The 21,187-nt window shown below is 36.7% G+C and overlaps 1 protein-coding gene across 1 annotated transcript in view; it reads left to right on the plus strand.

The window, feature by feature from the left end:
* The window catches only part of nek10 (NIMA-related kinase 10), a 60,898-nt gene extending 41,312 nt beyond the window's left edge, over positions 1 to 19,586 (plus strand). The window contains exons 29-37 of the mRNA XM_088929595.1: positions 19 to 45; positions 660 to 700; positions 791 to 946; positions 4,137 to 4,237; positions 5,046 to 5,156; positions 6,491 to 6,596; positions 9,025 to 9,077; positions 9,908 to 9,963; positions 19,505 to 19,586. Of these exons, the coding sequence (XP_088785721.1) occupies positions 19 to 45; positions 660 to 700; positions 791 to 946; positions 4,137 to 4,237; positions 5,046 to 5,156; positions 6,491 to 6,596; positions 9,025 to 9,077; positions 9,908 to 9,963; positions 19,505 to 19,586 (733 nt within the window). The remainder of the gene's footprint in view (positions 1 to 18; positions 46 to 659; positions 701 to 790; positions 947 to 4,136; positions 4,238 to 5,045; positions 5,157 to 6,490; positions 6,597 to 9,024; positions 9,078 to 9,907; positions 9,964 to 19,504) is intronic.
* The last annotated feature ends 1,601 nt before the right edge of the window (positions 19,587 to 21,187 follow it).

A 21,187-nucleotide genomic window follows, 5' to 3' on the forward strand; every position in this document is an offset into this window, starting at 1 on the left:
TACTGTTATGTGTTACAGATATAGTGGTGACCTGAAAATGTCCAGGTGTGAATTAATACTTAAATGATAGAGCTAACATTACTTTTGGGGACAATCTGGAGTGTGAGTGTGATTATATACACAGTACACTGTGAAGAGACGCCCCCTTTGTAGAGATATGGATAGCATAAATAATTAAAGCTGGCTTTTCTGATCAAGAAAATGTAAATTACCCAAATCTCACCAAAATCTAAATTCTGTGCACCCCTTTTCATGTAAAGTTCACATGCAACAAGAAAGTATTAATATCTTCCAATATGAAAATTTTCTTTTATATTTGCATGGTAACTATTTTTCTTTATAACCTGCACCAATATCTTTGATAAACTCATCTGGCATCTGATTACATCATGCTTGGGTGTTGCGGCAATATATTTTGTTTATAGCTCTTTATTTAAAAAGTGTTTTTAAGTGGTACTCACCAGTAAATCTCTAATCTACTACCATGTTCAATAAAATCCAGAGCGGTATTAAATTTGCAATTAGAGGTCTAATATAATAGTTCTGTAGAAAGTGGATGAAATCACAAACTTTGTTGTGAAACTGTTATGCATTCAAAAGGCTGTTTTCTTTTCATGTAAGATTTTTCTATTGATTATTTCAACACTTGTACTTTTTAGATGTGGAGACTTTACTCTGCCAATAACCAAACCCAGACCAGGTAATCTACACACTCCTTTTTGATTAAGAGTGTCGATTGTCCAGATTCTTAAAAAATTTGATTGAAAGTGTTTTGTTTCTCTCTCTTTAGCTCCGCTGTCCTTTGCTTCTGTTAAGTCAGTGGCCTCCAGGGAAGGACAGCAGGCAGTAGGACACAAGTGTCCTAGTCTTCCAGCAGTAATATTTCATAATATCACTCATCACGGTAGTACTAGATACTTTAGTCCTATAAGAATTACAACAGAAGGTTGGCTAAATTATTATACATTTTTGGTACTCAAATGTATTGCAAATTGAAACAATAATATAGCAATAGTTATGCTTTAAGACACAAACAATTTAGACTTTTAAGATGATTGATAGAACTATATTATGCTATTACAGGTATGCAATAGTGTGGAGGTTTTATAGAAAAGCAGAGTATGAGATGTCCCCTTACTATTAGCTATGCTCTTTAGAAGAATCAGATTTTCTTGTTGCATGTTCAAAGAATTCTAGGAAGGTAGTTACGACCTTACGTTTCAAAATCTATGTTGCCAGTCCCTTAAAATGCCATTTTAAAAATATTCTTCTAAGTTTAGTTCTATCTTTCCTATAGTTTCTTGTTTCTGTGTTACTTGTCTGTCCCCCATTCTATGAATTGGTCCAAATACAATTTGCTAATGAGTGAGAATATTTCACAATATTTCAAATACCCTGATATAAGGTAATAGCATCCCTTATTTCCTTAAGTATAACTCAGAAAGTACTTTTAAAGTCCTGATTTTTTTTTGTTTGTTTTAAGTTGTCCTAGTCTCTGTAATACCTCACTGCCAGTTCTACTAAAATTACTCAATATTGATGGAGCTCCTTCTGTATCCTGGAGCATTCACTTGACATATTCTTTTGTAAAAGCTGGTATGAAGTATACTTTTAGCACATTTGCTATTCCTTTTTATCTTCTATTATTAATCCTATATTATCTAGCAAAGTACTTCACATTTACATTTCTTGACAGTTTTGAAAAAAAGATTTGTTATTAAAAGTGGCATTATTTTTAGCCTCTGCTTTTCTTTCCTGTCTCTCTGTCCACAATTTTGATATCTGTTTTAATTTGTGTCTGTAGTTGGATGTATTTTGATCTATTTTTGAATTTTGGTCTCTTTTATACAGTCTGTAGAGCATTATTTTCCTTCTATTGTTTCTTACCCTTTGCAATTTTATAGTTCGTTTTTCTGAAATTGTCATTTTTAGATTCAGCCTTCAGAGATTACAATTGTGCATCAGCTCTTGCCATGTTATGGACACAGTTCTTCAGAGGTTCTTTCCATTTATTCAATCCTGGTTTCTTTGAATAGAATACTATATGAATCAAGATCATTGCCTTTAGAAAAGGGTTTAGAAGCAATCAAATCAACCATTTCAACCATATCAATTACAACGTTTTCATTTCTCATCATAATATTCCTCCTGTAAATGTGTGTGGGAAGTTGATATCTCCCAATAACTACTATGTTACTTTGCTACAGTACCTACCGTCCTTATTTCATTATACATTGAACTGCTTGCAGTGAGTTTGGTGATCTACAGCACTCACTCACTGTAGACATTTGGAAATGTTGTTTTTCAGTTTAACTCATATACTGTAGATTCAAAACTGCACCCAGTTTCTGTTCACTAGCTCACATGTTATTTTTGATATGTGGTCCCATGTAATTGCCCATTTTATCCTGCCTGTTTTTTTAAAAAAGCACACCCTTTAATTTTATATGCAGCCCCATTCTATATCATACAGGATAAGCAATGCTTTAAAATACCTTAATGTACATTTGTGTTTTACAAAGGTATTTTCAAACACTTCAGAAATACAAGCTTGTCCACTTTTGTCCATATTGTATTGTAGGAGAATTATATATTGTACCTAGAGTATGTAAAAAGTACAGTTTCAGTTTTTTTCTCAAATAGTGGTGTCCAGACTTCTGCAAATATACAGTATACCAGCATACAGTACAGTATGCAGCATTTATACCTCAACAACATTCAGTTCACTGTATACTCCTAGGAAACAACTGATTCTTATTTAGAGACCAACATTTGTCAATTCTGGTGAACATGGGAGGATTTTAAAAAAATGACAGTTACATGATTTCAGATAGTTCACATTAGTCTAACTGAAAACCATTAGCAACATTCGGTCCCTCAATTTTGTTGTCAAAATTAGTCTGCTGCATATACTAATTATTGTTCCATTTTAGGTCGATAATTGTGCTATGAGTTCTGAAAGTTACATCTGTGTGTCATAGACCATCTATCCATTATCTAATCACTTTATCCAATACAGGGTTGTAGATTACAGCCGGAGACCGTAATTGGCAATGGGCACAAGACAGAATAATCCCTGGACAGGATACCAGTCCATCACGGGGCACACACAGACAGGCACTCACACCAGGGCCAGTTCTCCCAGAAGCCAGAGAAAACTCACATAAAGATGGGGAGAACATACAAACTCCACCAAGAGTGGATAGCACCCCAGGTCCAGAATTGAACCCAGGGCCATAGCACTGCAAGGCAGCAGTGTTAACCACTGTGTCACCATGTCACCTGAAGGTTCCACAGCCGAAACGTTGAGACTATTTTCTTTTCAACATGGAATAAGCCTTTACTTGTTCCTTTACTGTGCCACAGTGCCACTCTATGTAATAAACCATTTTTTTCAAAAACAATACTGTTGATTCCTTAAATTATCGTAAGTAGTATAACTCCAAATCTAAATGTTTAGAACTAAAATCTTATGTGTATTCATACAAGTCTATGTCTATTAGTATGGCACCAGTAGAGAAAAATATGTTGTAGTGAATTCATCTTCCTCACAATGTATAGTACATACAGAAATGCTGATAAACAAACACACTGATGAAGAATATACTCAAGCATTGAATGCTTATATCTTTCATTGTTCTTTTGTTAATTAAAACCATTTTGACAATTTAATTCAAATGAAATAACAAAACATTGAACACGAGCTGTTTAACTTGAGTTAGTATTGTTAGTATTGTAGTATTCCAAGGAACAGTCAATTCAAGTTTATTTTTATTTTCATCTTAGATTTTTGGTTTGCCTTTTTGTATCTATATTCAACTTTTACTTTTATTTAGTATTAATATTGTATTTAAATCCATTGAGTTATGATGTAAACCATAGACTGCTGCATTTTCATTGTAGATCATTATAGAAAGCTTGATACTTGAGTTAATTTTACCATATATATAATTCAATCCATTGTAGATTTTCTGTAATTTATTTATTGACTAAATGTTATATTAAAAACACTTGAATTGAAGGTTTAAGTGTTTAATGTGTGTGTCTGATCATTTCCTGTTATGTGACAGAATATATTTTATAATACAATTGTGTTTTCTGTATCTGTATGACCAATAGTGTTTTCTCATCTGCAGCATCAGCAGGAATTGCTGTTTCACAAAGGAAAGTTAGACAGATTAGTGATCCAATCCAGAGGATTCTTATTCAGCTTCACAAAATTATCTACATTACACAGGTGTGTATCTGTCTCTCTCCACCACACTAAATCTGGCTACGTTATGGGTTACTGGCAAGGTCATCAGGATGCATCTTTAGAATCATACAGCACAATCCAAAGTCATCTTTATTTTGTTTCTGGATACAGGCACTATTTATCTTCTTTAATATGACATGGTATTTAGCTGTAAAGTAATACAATATATATTTTTCAATATGTCTTCATTATATGTACACAAAAACATTAATGACCTTCTTAAGATGACAGGAAAGACTTCCAAATTAATAATTTGGAGCTATCATTGTTGTTATGATTTATTAGGTTCTATTATACAGTATATAATCATACAAATGTGACTTCTGGAAATATCTTTCCTCAGTGCATTTTTAACCAGCCTACATTCATTAATAAAAAAATAAAAACAAACATTATAATATGCACAGTTATTACCATATTTTCGTCTTAAATCTGAACAGTGAGAATTTAACTCATTACAGTCAGTTCTGACTGAAGGTTTTTTTGGTTAAAATCTTCATTTAATTTCATGAAACTATAAAAATGGAGATTTCCAGTGCCCTGTGTCAGGTAATTTTTCCATTTTATCGATGTGTCTTTCTCTTTTCATTTACATTGCATGCTGTTTATATATATTTTAGGGGAAAATTTTTGATTCATGTAGAAATGTACTTGATCAACTCAAACAGATACATGAAAGAACTGTTAAAGTTTTCTGCATTATGGAAGTACAGCCAGTGCTAAGTATAGCAATTCTATGCATAATTAAAGATGTCGTTTCTCACACGGTACTGGTGTGCTTTCTTTTCAGCTTTCTCCTGCTTTGCACCACAACTTCAAACGAAGAGCGATTGAGAGGTTCAAAAAATCCCTCTTCCATCCTCAGAGCAATCCCTGTAACTTGAAAACAGAAATTAAGAAGGTGGGTTTAATATTTCCAACATGACAAGCTTATCTTTAGGTGTGCTGTTTGCTCTATTATGATTTTATTGAGGTGGAACTGTAATGTTACATTACAAGAAACTGTAATGTAAGAAAAGCCTTTTTTGTAACATTTCTAAATCCTTCCCCCCGGAAATACATTTTTAATCATGTCAAAGCGTTTCAAGGAAATCATTTTAATCCACTTTTGGTTATTTGGTCGTATTTGTTATTATTACTTTTCTGATACATTTGTTTGAATATCCCATCTTGAATCATAAAAAAATCAAACTGAATTGAAGATGTGAACTGTGCTGTAGAAGGCTAGAGTGCTCATTCCACTAAGAGTTATAATTAGCACAGACTGTAGATTATTAAAGGACTTTATTGTACTGTCCAATGTGCTGTTCATTTAATGAATGTTGTGAATGAATGAGCAACTGTGAGCACAAACTGATAAACATGCAGAACAAATTGTGTACAGAGATGGGGAAATGTGGGGACAAATTTAGAAGGTATTTAGAAGTAAAGGAATTAGAACAAACCAAGTACAATTTGTGTACAGATTAATCCAATGCACACCTGTTCATACTGTATGTTTATGGCTAAAAAACAAATGCGCTGACTCACGGCTCTCTGAAACAATAGTGAAGAAACCTGACCTGTCTGTTGTGGTGGAAAGGCCATTCAATTAAATTGGCTTTGTCATCAGAAGCATTGATCTGTGCAGTGAGGCTTACATTAAGGCTAAGAAATTCAATACTCAGTATGACTTAATACCACTGCTAATGCCTCATTTTGGCTGAATGTGTGAAAATCATTTGCTTTTGTTCTCTAGAATAATAAGTACTGTATAACCATTTACTCTGTGATTTTCATTTTTATCTTCAGAAGGATTATAAAGGTGCAAATGCAGCAACAGACAATATTTGTATGGGAAGGAGAAATAACAATTTTCTAAACCTATATATACAGAGTAGGAATTTTAGCTGAATTGTGTTGAAGAGGTGGAAGAAAAAGAAAACGTATTCTGAAAGTTTCACGCAGAAAACTTTCAAAGTTGTCCTGCATATTTGTAGCAACACAGGCAAAGTCATGGTAAAGCGAATCTCTCTGTCATTGCTTAGTGAGTATGAATAACAGAAGGGAAGGGATTTCGTTTGCTGAATGATTTATTACAGGAACAAAACGAGCATGTGGAAATTACTCCGTCCATATGTTGTCGCATTACTATAATTGCTTGCTCACCGTCTGCAATGATTGACAACAGTTCTACCTTAGTCAGGTCTGAACTTGGGCTTAATAAACCTTTTGTGTTGTCCATTTTATTCACAGCTCCTACAGGGCTCTCCAGAACTCATAGAGCCCAGCTGTGTTAGTACAGAATGTCGATTTTTATGCCAGTCCTTAGGGGGAAACCCAGTGTCTCCTGAGGATCAAGGTAAGGCATCATTTGCATTACAAAGTCTAATTTATAAGGATATGTGTATTAATAATACATTTCCTTCATCCCTTTCATCATATGTCAGTTATTTGACTTTAGTTTAAGACCTTGAATTTCTGTTTTCAGAGAAGAATAATTTGATGTTACACCAGAATGTATAATTGCTGTGAACGTCAGTGTCTTTATACTGTAGCTGTCTTAAAAGAAAATGGAAGGGTGCAAATGGGGATGTCAAGGTTATTTTGGTGTCATTTGAAACTTTTTTTTTTATTCATCTAGAGTTCTGGATTTCTTTGGTGCCATTTGTCCACAAAGAAAGAGCAACAGCTTTAAACAAATTCTTTCTAACCAAATGAAAACATTGTGATGCCTGTAATTTCCTAGAGGTCAGGACCCTGTTCAGACATTCTTTTCAGACCTTATGAAACTGTGACTGAAAAGAAAAAGAATCTTAGCTGTTGATGTCCTTGACTCCTTAAAGGTCTCACCATCACCTAGAATCAAATATTCAAGTGCCTCACCAGGATCTTGCACAGTATTAACATTGTTTATTATTTCTGGAAATTTCTCTTTCTGGAGTGGATTTTTACAGTGCCCTTCAAATTTATTCATACCCCCTGAAGAAAGAGAACAATATACAGTACATCAAATGACAGAAAGATTTACAGATTGAGCGTTTCTTTCTTAACACATGTAAACATGTTTTATGATAATCTTAATAGTGAAACACAGAACAGCATCATTTTTTCATCAATAATTAAATCCAGAAAACACAAGGATTAGATTTATTACATACTGTAGGAACTGGACTGACTTCATGCCTCCTGTATTGTGTTTTTAAGTCCCGGAACTTCATAGAGGAGAAACGTATGAACATTCCTCCATCTGGATCCATCTGCTACTACTGGATGTTCTCTTTGTGTTACCTCCTTTTATTCTCCAGTGAAAATAGAAACCTTCAGTTGACTTTATATACAATAGTTCTAGATGTTTCCATGGCACTTCCAAAAAAGCAGCACCTTATTGTAGATTTGTTTCTGCTGACATTTAGTTAATATTTAGGAATACTTATGTTTTGATAATGTGACCTTTTTTGGAATTCAGTTATTTGAGACAAATATGCTCCATGCAATGCTACTATAATTATAGTATACCATTACAGTAATACCTTGGTTTATACTATAGGTATAAAATTCAGAAATATCAATGGTGTCCTAAATAGGGGTATGTCTGCCGCTTGCAATGGGTGTTGTCTGTTTTTGTGTACTCGAGCACATTTTATGCAGTATATTTATGACACATGAAATAAACAGCTTGAATATTCATGGTAAAAAAGGGCACAGGAACAATTTTCATTGTGTGTTTTGATTGCAATCATTAAAAAAGTCAGAAGATCCAGAAAGCATATATATATATACAGTATAAATCATATTAATATTTCTCATGTAATACTTTGTTTTAAAAATGCCACTCATGATTTAATGGACATTCCTGCAATAATGGACACTATTAGTTCCCACTATTAGTCTATTACTTGTTTAAGAAACATTATTTGTAACCGGGGACTGTTTTTTGTTCCTATGTTATTGGGGATAAGAATAAATTTGAAGGGCACTTCACAGAAATATGCTAATACATCTGTCTTAACCAGTTCACTACAAACCTTCACTGTAGCATGGCTGTTTTGCAATCTTTTGCTTTGATCACTTGTACAGACTCCCAAGTAATCCAGATTTCTAGTACAATGTCCTGCAGACAAATACTGTAGTTATTTTCAATACAGAAAATAACTGAAAATGACAAATCAATGTACTAAACACCTAACTACACAAAATGTTATACATTTAATTCTTTAATTCTCTTCCTTAACCTATTTTTATATCAAAATGGTCATGTTTATTATTGATTAAATATTTGAAAATATATTTTTACTTGTCTTATCTAAAACACAATTTTAAGTTAAAAGCTTAAGATCAATACGACTGAAGAATGCTGAAACTTAATAGAAGTCAAGGCCGAAGTATATAGTACAGTATGTGGTGAAAATAGATTGATGCACCTTTGTAGCACTGTCTTTGCGATGCATTTGTGTTTTGCATATTTAAATGTTTCAAACTTTACACAATAGATGCAAATAGCTAGAAAATAGCTTTAAAATGGGTGCCCTGTGTGTAATATCTGTAATTGTATGTACTTGTCAAGCACCTTGGGGCAACCTTGTTGTGAAAGGCGCTATATAAAAATACATTGAATTGAACGTAGGACCTTTAAAGCTATTTTCTCCTTTTCTTCTTAAAGTTCTTCTTTTTCTTTTACTTTTTTACAAGTAAAGTCCGTTTTGTTTCATAAGATATTCCTCTTCAATAAAAGAGTATTGACCTTCAAAGAAACATGAGTGTTACCCCACAACTTCAATTATTCACAGGTAACTCGGGAAATATGAAGTATCAGGATGGCGTGACATATGAGCAAATGCAGGTTAGTCTTGTAAAGCAAATTTTTTGCACTGTATTAACCAGATGTCTAATTTACATGAGAATTAATCTGAGGCTTTTCCAAAAAAAAAGGAAAAAAATCTTGCTAATCAATCAAAAATTAGCTTCCTAAGCAGAGATAATTAAATATCTGTAATTTTAATCAGAGCATCTTCAAATTAACATTAACCTTCATAGCACACTTTGGAAAGGATAGAAATTTGCTTTCCGGTTGAATTAGAAAGAATTGAAATTATCTAGCATCAGTGGAATTTACCAATTAATAGGCATGGGTGCTGTACTGATTATTGTAGGTCTCTATTAAAATGTAAACAGGAGCAGAATACTACATTCTTATATTTTACATTAGAAAGAGACCACTGTCACTTGCCACTTGCTGTATTTAAATAATAATTGTATTGCCATTATGCTGTTGTACATTAGCTACAGAGACATTTGTTTCCAGCTGCATAATTAATATCAATAGTATAGAGTGTATTACATTTGTCAGCTAATAAGCCATACTTTCTTAAATCCCAGTTTTCTTCATGTGCACAGGGAATTCTTGACAGTTTTTTAATTGTAATGTTCCAAAATATTGTCTTAATACTTTGCAAAAACAAGTTGATTTGAAACAAACTACATTTACTTGTAATATAACCTATTCTATAGAAGAGAGAAGAGATTTTTCTGCCCGGTTTTAAATACCTAATATGGAAATATACAAAACAGCTTTAGAAGTAACTTGTTTGCTCCTAGTGCAGATGAAACCTTTAATATTTTACTAGTAAAAATAAAAATATACATGAATGATTTTTTTAATTGCTACTTTAGACCATGATTGAAGAGGTTCTTGAAGAGAATGGATACTACAGTTCCACATCAAATAGGTAAAGTATGGTAGATCCTTTTGAAACATAAAATCTGAAAAGTAGAGATGCAGAAAAGGTAAGTATTTAAGAGGCATTGTATTTCAATTATGTTTCCCACAATCCATTGAGCTCCATGTTTATTGCAGGTGTAGTGTATTTCAGTAAGGACAAATGTTCCAGCATATGCAGGAAAATTTAAGTGCATTCAAAAATAGTTTTTTTTTTCTTTTGAAGCTATTGTGGAGGTACAAGAAAAACCGAAAATGATGATTGCTTTTCCATTTCTTAGAACTTTAAAAAATGGCAAATCAGTTTTTAAACTGTACCTCAAAGTATTTTTCAGCATTTCAAGGTGAATTCTGGCTTCCTGATTGCGGTTCTTGTATATTGTAAAAAAAATCAAAGCAGGAAGAAAGGAAGGCTTAAAATAATTGACCAAGAGAAATCAGTGTCATTCAGTAATTAGCACCATTCTGAGTGAATCGTAAACCTTCTTTTCATTTTCTGTAATGAACATGGCCAGGTTCCAATCATGCTGAGATGCTGCAGAAATTGTTTTAAAGAGTTTTACATTTAGGAAAGGGGTGTAAATGATTCCCAAGTGGCTAAAGAAGTAAAAGTTTTTACAACCAACAAAGTGTACATTAGGGTGTTTTGAGTGCAGGTGGATCCCAATGTTTTGAATTTGACCTTGCGTTACGTCATTTCTTAACTGTGGCCAAGATTCCCCCAGCAGCAGTGCACAGCTAGCTCTTTGCCACCGAGAGCAGGGTTGAAATTATTTGAATCCCTTGGCTTCTAGAGAAACAGCGACTCTTCTGGTTTTCAAGCGCTCAGACTTGGGGTGATGTGAGTGAGAGCTGTTTCCCTTCTCCAATCAGCGTGGATCATCCTGTTGCATTCCTGCAGACCTGTGAGCCTGTTAAGAGATGAATGACTTGATGGATAGTCAGATGTCTGCACTTCCCCCATTCTACCTGTACTACCAAGTAGTAAAAACAAGTCCCAGCAGCCGCCGTTTCGCCACAAACAGCATTACGACAGCCAACAGAAGTAAACAAAATGTTTGACTTTAGCTAAGAAGGTTTCAACTTGTTTGGTGACTCTGACATCTTCATATCCCGTGTTCCAAAGGAGAAGTGATGGAAGGTGTGGAGAAAATTAACACGTGGTTATGAGACACTTCTCTCGCAATGTCTCCATTTCAATACGTTTAAACCAGAGAAACTTGTGATGTGCTACCATTGACTGGAAGACAGCTTCTTACATTGCTACATTTATAAGGACTGTTTTTCTTGGAATAGTTACCTACACAGACAAGGTGGGCCCTATTCTTCTGGGTCGAAGAATGGAATGACCAGCGCCATGTCCCACAACTATTCCCTCGCTGGGGTTTCCATAGATCCAGGGCCCATTATACCTGCCACCTGCATTCTAGGAGCTACACTACTGGAAGTGGTAGAGACACTATTGGCAGTACTGGCCTCCAATACTGCTCCTCCCGAAGCTCTTCTGGACAAACTATTCATTCCTCTCTCTGCCAGACCAGAGTTACTGTTATGGGGCTAGAGCTCCAGGCTCACAGGTCAGCCAGACACTCAACACTCAGTGGAATTAGTCCATCAGGACTTCTGTGAAATCTGACATTGAGTGCTTTGTGGCCACATCCCAATCTGTAACAGGGCCAAGAACCCAAGAACATCTATGGGAGGTCACCTCCAGTCTCCTTTCAAACCTCATCACCAGTGGTCCTCCAACTTGGCATACTTTATTACTGGTCTTCCCCGCTCCTGAATTTGCTCTATAATCCTCTCAGAGGTTGATTGATTCTCAAAGGCCACACACCGTCAGCTCCTCAATTGGCTGATGAACTGTCCTGTAACATCCTGTACAGCACTTCCACGGGTATGTTCCCCCTTCCATTGCCTTTATGACAAGCAGCTTCCACTCCCCAGGGTGTCCCCAGATTCGGCAAACCTTTATTCCTGCCAACAGGAATGTGCGGGATCTTGAAGGGGTTTGGTGTCACGTACAGGACAGCCCTTCTGAGCAGTGCTCTGTTTTTGTCACCACTGTGCCATTCCACCTCTGAAGCCTGGTTGTCGACCAAGCACCTCCAGTTGTGGGTACCCTCAAGGAAGCTGGCTTCTCACTTCATCAGTCCCTCCCGGATCACTGAACAGGTGAAACCAGTCACCTGCTGGCATGCTCTTTACCGCCAGTTTGGACAATGAATCCCATTGGCTTTCTAAATATCATTGCTGAAACTGCTCTGACCAGCACCCTGGTGCAAGATTTAACCCAACCCTCGTCCCCTTCGGTTGGTCGAGGGAAGCTTACAATACTTGGTGCGCTAGCGGTACGCTGGTGGTTCCTGCAAGGGACTGTGTGTCTCATCCCTTGTAGACTCTTTTCATTTCTTCCCAGAGGTCGCCAGTTAAGGAGGGGGGGGGGGAGGTACAGTAATACTTGTGCAAACCTAGGCTCACATCAGCATGTCGCTATGGAAACCAGATGGATCTCCATGAAGGTCAAATCATCAACCGCTCCCATAACAATTTGGGTGTTTATCAGTACCACCAGCTTCTAATTAATAGGTACTTATCTCATTAACTTCAGGTATTCAAGTCCTGCTTCAGCATTAGTCCCATGCTCAGTCATTGCGTTTGCTTCCCTTGAGCCTATCGCATTTCTAGCTGCACTTCACTGTTAATCCTGGCTCTAGCTTAGTTCCTTGCTTTGCTTCGCTGTGCTCGGACACTTGCTTGTGCTCACAACCGTCTCTTCGATTTGCTCTTTATTACGGACTCAGCTTCCCCTTGCCTCCCCTCTCATTGCGGTACGTTCAGCTTCGCTCTTGCCTGTCTGGTAGCTGACTCCTCAGAGCCCCGCAAGTGGATGCACTTTTCAGCTTTGTGACCACTGCCCTCACCAGGTCAGTGCATGTCACTACAAAAGTGAGAAGGGTTCTTATACACTTCCATATTACATAAATTCCTTTATGAAAGTGTGGAGTAAAAAAAAAACAAAACATCTAGTTAATTTCTAGATGCCATCTGGCTGTGCACTAAATGTTTTCTTTTGCATTGATTGTAGGGATCATTATTATCCATGGGGAAACAAGAGCCTGCCTGCTTCAAGGAGATAATTATTTTCCAGCAGCAAGTGTGATACTGTCAGAATTTTGAAGTCATACTGCCAGAATCTCACAGAACAGACAAATGATTAACAACAGTCCCAGTTGTTCTTAGAAACTGACTTTGGGAGCTAATCTGTGGGTCCCCTATGCAGTGGGTCTTATTGGAAGTTTTCTACTCATGCTTTAAATGTGTTATCCACTTATAGGTCTAAAATTATCTTGCCGGGAATCAATAAAGGTGAAAATAGTATACAATCCAGTTGATGTATGTTATGAACTTCAAGAATGATAATAAAATGTCTCTTGGCTTTCAACAAGGCACTGCTCAGAAAATGAAGGGTGGTTGTATAGATTTATTGAACTCTTACTGTAGAATATCTTTGTTCTCAATACTGTGCAAAGATAAGTTTTCTCCTTGAGTAAAGGTAGAATGAGTCCAACACAGATCTGATTGCACATAAAAGGGGCTTTACTTAATGTAAGATTCACCCTGATTTAAACTTGAAAATACATTTCATGAGATGGAAAATAAAAATAAAGCAAAATAAGTTTTCATTAGTAATTTCGTGTCTTCAGAATATAATTAAATGTAGTATTAACAAAATTAATAATTTTGGTGACAGAAAAAACATGTTTCTAAGTTTCCACTGTAGTATATTCAGATACCATTTATCAATTGCATCCTATAGGTGTTAAACCCTAATAAACCCTTTCTAAATATTGCACTCGCGGGCAAGGATAATTCTTAGCTACAGTAGGTCTGCACAGAGTGGATATTTCTGTCATATCCATTACTTAAATACAACAAAAGGCTTCGGAGTTGGCTCTTCTACCCCTTTCTTACACCAGCTGTTGGTAGTGTACTATAGGAGTCCAGACAAAGCAGAAACGAAATATAGTGTGGTATTCAAGTACAGTATGCAGGCTCTTACAGGCTTGAGAGCAGCTGTGTCCCCAGGTACTTGTAAATGACTATTATTTCTTAGCTGGACCTTCTTTGTGCCACTGCAGTTTGTCAGAGAAGATGATGTTGCTATGGAATCCTGTATATTGCAAAGCAGTGTTTTCCTAGACTTTTTTTTTCTCTCTGCTCTGTAAATTAACCCTTTTGGGACACTTTGACACTTCATTTTTTTCCCCATAATGCTGTTAAAACAACTGATAAAGGACACGAATAAAGGGAGATTGAGACAATCATCATGAGAAGAAATGAAAAATGGAACTTTTTTTTTCAGTCAAGACCTGCCTTTCCGCACTTCTTGTGTCCAATCAACATATGGTTGGTAATACAGTAGGCAGGGAAAAAAGTTTCGACACCCTTTTGTGAAAAAGGTGTGGAATCCTTCCTTTCCACCAACACAATTACTGATTTGTGACTTAACATGTGAAAATGGTTACAATGATTGTCATTTTGTTTCAGCTAACTATTTATAATGGTATAAATGATTTATTTGCTACAAGAATTAACTACTCTCATTTATAAAGTGTGTGTCATCTTGTGTTACTGTTGCCCATGGCAGCATAATTCCTATAATGTAAGCACAAACATTATCATTGATGTATGTTATTTGGAAATCAGGTTATTGCAATTGTGTTTTTTTTTAGACGTGCTGATTTACTTTCATCTTATTGGATACAAATAATGAAAGGAAATCATATATTCGATACAGATAGGCTGTTCTATTTTTGTACTCTTTACTCCACCTAAAGCAATTATTTCAAGGTTGAGTGAATGTTTTAGAAGCAATCTCAGGGTGTTGTTTGTTATAAGATGGAATCTAGAGCACTTTATATTACTTTGATGTTATGAGTGATAGTTAAGATCACTGATTTTGATCTTCTGAATTTAAGTAATTGCAATAGAACTTTATTGCAAAACACTATGTACTTCTCATGTTTTTTTCCTGCTAAACTAGTGGTATTACTGTATATCAGTGCTGAACAAAACTCTCCTCTGATACCTCTGTTTTAAATTTATTTCTGCATTGTATGGTTTGTTTTACATTGTGGTTTTGGATCCATTGGATTTAAAGCATACAATTGTGATTGATAACAATTTGTATGTATAGTAACAGACATGAACTAATGCTTTTAAACGTGCACATAACACATTGTGTATGTTTGCCAGGACTTTGAGTAGCTTTATTCGTTTTTCAGAATAAAAAAAAGTTGAAAATATCATTCAATGTAAACCTCTTTTGTTAAAGATATGAATTGGGGTTTTTTTTATCAAGAGTTAAAATAGCCTTGTGGCTTATTAGGCTAGCAGACTGACCCTGGTATTAAGCATTAGTCAGATAGAGGGTGCAAACCTCTGTCCTGGCTGAGATGCTGGTCTGAAGCACCATTACCCCTGCTAATGCTGTTGACTGTTTATACACTTCGGTCAACTGAAGCAACTGGGTTAAAACATGCTCATGGTTACAACATCACAGAGCCGAGCCTGAACTCCTCTGTACTGCCCCCTTATTAAAACAGAAAATGACAGAATGATTTCATCTCGGAATTCAAAATTAGCACTGTAAGAAAGGCATTTATTCTTCCAGTTGGCAATTCTGGTTCCCAGGAGCCTCAGGGTCGTTTTATTTTTATTCACTTGAGTCGTCAATTGAATTAGAAAGAAAATCATTCCAATCTTATGGTGCAGGAGGAGGGTTGCTAAGAAGGACTTTATGCAAGCTGGAGAAGCGTCTGTCAACTGTCACTGTCAAAGAAAACCTTTTTTTTTATCTTTCATTTTTTAAATGTAAAATATTAGATTGGGATATTGGCACGTACTGTACATTTGAAACATCTTGTTAAGACAGTTTTTAGTATCAGCAGCAGCTTCCACTTAACAATTATTTTATAATATAATTATGGAGAACAAAGTCAATCTTATGTACTTTTTTTTGTTTTTGTTTTAAAGTTTACAAAGCGGTTCATGGAACTCAAACTGTTGCTTCGAAAAACACAGAGACACAATAATAAACAGCAACAAATGCTGTTTGTTCCAAAACCCATCTGTTGTATCTATAATGCCATATTAATATTAAACCAAATCTTTCATATCCTTGCAATCCAACATAGAATTTATTTATCTATTTTTTCCTGTGTTAATATTTATATTTGGTACAATCAACAGTCATCAAGGTTCTGTGTGATACATGGCACATGAAAACTTCTTCATTGTAATGTTTGTTAAAAATAAACCTACCATAAACATAACCATTTATGTTTTGCTCAGCTTTTTGTATTGTATTTTTGTACTTCAAGTTATATACGAGGTGGCATTGATAATAAATCTGTACTCTCCTAAAAGTGCTGCATGTGAACATTAAGGTCAGAAACAAAGTACCACTGATTATAATATTCACAAGATTATAATATTATAAACTGTAGCTAAACACAGTCTGATTTTGTGACTGAAAACCTGTAGTAGATGCTACGGATCCAATTAACAGTACACTAACTGCTGAACTCATGTGGCATGCATCTAATTAACAGTATTGTACTTGTTTCAAATGTAAATTACTTGTGTGATGTCTCTTTTAGAATGGCACATTTGAAAGTACCCCATCTGCATTGCACAGATAAGGCTTTGTATGTCTTAGTTGCAGCATAATGTTAGAGCCTTAATTTGGCGAGTATTTGAAGGTTTGTTTTGACAATTAAAATGGCATTTGCTAAACAACAGTTCTTCAATGTTTGTAATTTCTATTATCTGCATGCACCAGTATGTGGTTAAAAAATAAAGAAAAGAGTGCTGTTTTAGATATACAAAATTTTAAACATGAAAACGAATGTAATAACCTGTTGTGCTGTAAGATGTATACAGTACTTAAGATATACTTTTAAAGAGGATTTCATCATCTTGAACAAAGAGCAGAGGTTGTGGGTCAGGAAGCACTGTTGTATTGAAAACAAAGTTTTTTTTTTCAGTGAATTTATTTTTTAAGAGAACTAAAGCTTAAAAAAGAAGAGGCTACTAAACACTCATGCTTTGGAGCAAATGAGGATCATTAAAGAATGACAGAGCAGATGACAGTAAATGGATTAAATAACAAGATATAAAATAAGATAAAGGTTTAATTGCTAGTGTTTAAGATTAATTATTGATTATTGTCGAACAAATTTGCAAGAATAAGCATTTTAAGAGAACATTTTACAGGACAAATGAAAAATCAAGAATAAAGGGTATGAATTTAAACTCGGCTGCAGAGCAGAAATTTAAGCTGTGCAGTTTTCTAAATCTCAGGTGGACCTATTGATCCAGGATTCCATATGTAAAGATTGTTCTTTCATTGCACGATCACAAAGAGAAAGCTGCTCAACCAGGTGCAGATTTAAAACTGTCAGTCTCTGATTTCTTTCCAGCCCAAGGCTCACCGCAAGGAAACAGGGATTAGAAGGACCTTACTTTTGCCTTTCAGAAAACACACACACATGAGGCAAAATAATTGTGCCTGTCATTCTCTTTTTTTGTTCATTGTTCTACATGAAGTTCTACATGAAGTCTCTGATTTGCTATACTTCACAATAGTGCAACAAAAGATTGTAAAATTTTTGTTTCTTTTTCCACTGTATAGTGTACAGTAATACCACAAATTCCGTATTAATTAGTATAAGGTAATATTGTAATGTTCCATATTATATGAAGAAGATGGGTATTTAGCAGCACACTTGACAAGCTATCCATTGTTTTACTTGTACTCTTCATTATATATACTGCATATACGTGACTAATAATTGAAAAGAATAACTTTAGTCAATATTCACGGAAACAGTAAATATGGCAGCCTAGAAATACATCACGTGGGTAGCTGCGTCAGCATGCGTAGTCTGCAAAGGGACAAATAATAGGTTTATTCCATGCTGAAAAGAGAAGAGAGAAAACACAACGTTTCAGCTTCAATTTCAGCCGAAACGTTGTGCTTTCTCTCTTCTCTTTTCAGCATGGAATAAGCCTGGAACTACACGACAAGCTAGATAGATCTGGATTTGGATTAGGGCATTTCACAGAAATCAGAGGTTTTGATCAGCATTTGAAACGAGGTAACACTGTGTGATTTTGTATGGCTGAAAGAGATTCTCCCTACCTTCCAAATGAAAGTAGACATCAATTTCTGATTGAAACGACCAACAACATCTGCCTAACCGGTAGTGTGTTTATCTTTTATGAAAAATACCTACAATAAATATTTAGTGAAGAACAATGTTCTCCTCCTGGCTAATAATAATAACCGTTGTATTTACAAATGTTGAGCCCCTGTAGCTTATTATTGTTTCATTCATAATACCCCCCCCCGCCCCCCACCACCACCCTTGTTATATGGTACAATGAATATTTAAAACCCCATATGAATATTACTTAATTAAAATTTAATAAAGAAAATTGAAGACCATACAGGAGATGAAATCGTAGCCCACAGGCTCTAGCAGTACAATAGGGTTAATTACCCCTCCACAGAAAGTGATTTATGTTAATATTTGGCTTGATTACATCCTGCTACAGAAGGTTTCCGGCACCAAATGAGGAAAATTAAGAAATTTACATTTCAATGTGACATAATGAAAGGCTTGTAGATTAAATATGTTGATTGAATGTATTTTTATTAAAAAAGGCAGAAAATAGCATCTCTGTTATTTTTAGAATGAGTTTTGGCAACATCCAGCTTTTATAAGAAAAGGGTATTCCCAGTTCTTTCGAGCACTATTTGGTAAGTGCTCCATTTTTGATGAGAAGTGAGCTTTCTCTTCACTTTCTCCTCATCACGAGAAGTTTAAATGCAGTTTCAAAACTTGGTACAAATATGATTTAAGATTTTGTCTCCCTAAAAATGGCTCCCAGATTAAACATGACCATTTGAGGGGAATCATTTATCTTATAAAAATGGCTGCATGACTTCAAAAACCCCATGCATTGAAGAGAGTCACGTAGAGCCAGTTATGAGTAGCCAGTATTAAGTTCACGTTTATTTGTCATTCCAGCCGTATACAGTGGGACGAAATATCGTTCCTCCTGATCCACGGTGCAAATACAGAGAGGACACTGACATAGACATTGTAGACAGGATACACATACTGTAGTGCAAAGTGCAAATAGTGTACATTACTAAGGCAAATACATAATACAATATACACAAAACACTGGGGAATTAAAAACCTGTTTCTGGAATTGGATTGGGTGCAAGTAGATTCCACGGTGTTGAGGAGCCTGACAGCCTGCGGGAAGAAGCTGTTCCAGAGTCTGGTGGAGCTAGCCTGTACATTGCAATATCTTTTTCCAGATGGTAGGAGGGAAAAGAGTTTATGGGAGGGGTGGGAGGGTTCATCTACTATACTGCAGACCCTGTGTAAGCAGCGTTTGTGATAGGTGACAGAAATGGAAGGGAGGGAGGCTCCAATGTTGTTTTCAGCTGTTTCCACAATTTGTTGCAGGGTCTTGCGGTCTGAAGCGTTGCAGTTCCCAAACCAAAGAGTGATACAGCTGGTCAAGGTGCTCTCAAAGGTGCTTCTGTAGAGAGTGGGAAGAATGGGCAGGGGAAAGTTTGCCTTCCTAAGTCGCTGCAGGAAATAGAGACTCTGCTGTACTTTCTTGGCTAGGGAGGTGGTATAGAGAGATCAAGTGAAGTCATCTGTAATGTGTACATCAAGAAATTTGGTGCTTCTAACTGTCTCCACAGGGGAGTCGTTGATGTGCAGTGGGGAGTGATCAGCGCGGGCCCTCCTGAAATCAATTATTATCTCTTTTGTTTTTTTTACGTTAAGAGATAGGTTGTTAATTGTGCACTAGTCCACTAGTTGCTCCACCTCCTCTCTGTATGGTGACTCATCATTGTGATGGTGCTGGAGATGTTATTTCCGATCTGGACTGTCTGAGGTCTCTCGGTCAGAAAGTCCAGAATCCAGTTACATAGGGAGGTGTTGAGGTTCAGCAAGCTCAATTTTTCTGTCAGCTTCTGGGGGATGATTGTATTAAATGCTGAACTGAAGTCAATGAAAAGCATTCTTACATCAGAGTCTTTCTTATCCAGGTGGGACAGGGCCAGGTGAAGGGCAAGAGATACAGCACCATCAGTAGACCGGTTGGGGCGGTATGCAAACTGAAAGGGGTCCAGAGGGGTAGGTAGTCTGGACTTTATGTGGCTCATGAGTAGCCTCTTGAAGCACTTTGTGATAATTGGTGTGAGTGCTACGGGGTGATAGTAAATGAGGCAGGACACGGCTGACTTCTTCGGCACCGGTATAATAGTGGTGGATTTGAAGCACACGGGGAAGACCACCTGGCACAAGGAGATATTAAACATAGCTGTGAGGACGTCAGCTAGCTTTTCTGCACATTCATTGAGCACGCGACCAGGTATATTATCGGGTCCAGCAGCCTTACGTGGATTAACTTTGGCTAGTGTCCTCCTTACATCAGCTGCGGACAGGCAATGCACCTGATCGTCGGGAGGAGGTGTGGTTTTTTTCACAGGCACAGCATTCATTGCTTCAAACCGTGCAGAGAAGTTGTTCAGCACATCTGGAAGGGAGGCATCACTGTCACTGGCACATGGGGAAGTCCTGTAATCAGTAATGGCCTGGATGCCCTGCAACATGTGCCGCGTGTCTCTGATGTCCAGCTTTGCCTCCCTGATGGCACGGGACAGGTTGGACCTCGCAGTCCTAAGGGCGTCCTTATCACCTGATCTAAATGCAGCATCATTTCTTCTTCTTAACAACCCCCCAGCAGCCTTTATGTCACGAAGCATTCTTTCAGGACCCTATGCAGACAACACAATCCGGGGAGGAGTGAGGAAAACATGGGGAAAAAGCATGCAAAGGGGCTGGAAGGTAAACAGGGGGCGTGTCCAAGGTGTGCTGGTGTTCAGGGGGGTGTGTCCGTAGCAAATCCAAGAGTGTTCCAATGTCCAAAACCGGGAGATCCATCCGGACACAGACAAACAGAGTTAAAAGCCGGAGCAGGATCCGGCGAAGGGTTGGGGGAATAAAAGGGGGGTAACAGGACCAGACGCTCCCAGTCCTGGACCCAGATGGTCAGGACACCGTTGTGAAGCCGATGCCGTCGAGTCGCTCCTGGACTCACTGGCAGGCAGGCTTCCAGGTGTCCATCTTCCA

The sequence above is a fragment of the Atractosteus spatula genome, chromosome 12 (genome assembly GCF_055471065.1).
Source record: "Atractosteus spatula isolate fAtrSpa1 chromosome 12, fAtrSpa1.hap1, whole genome shotgun sequence".
Lineage (NCBI taxonomy): Eukaryota > Metazoa > Chordata > Actinopteri > Semionotiformes > Lepisosteidae > Atractosteus > Atractosteus spatula.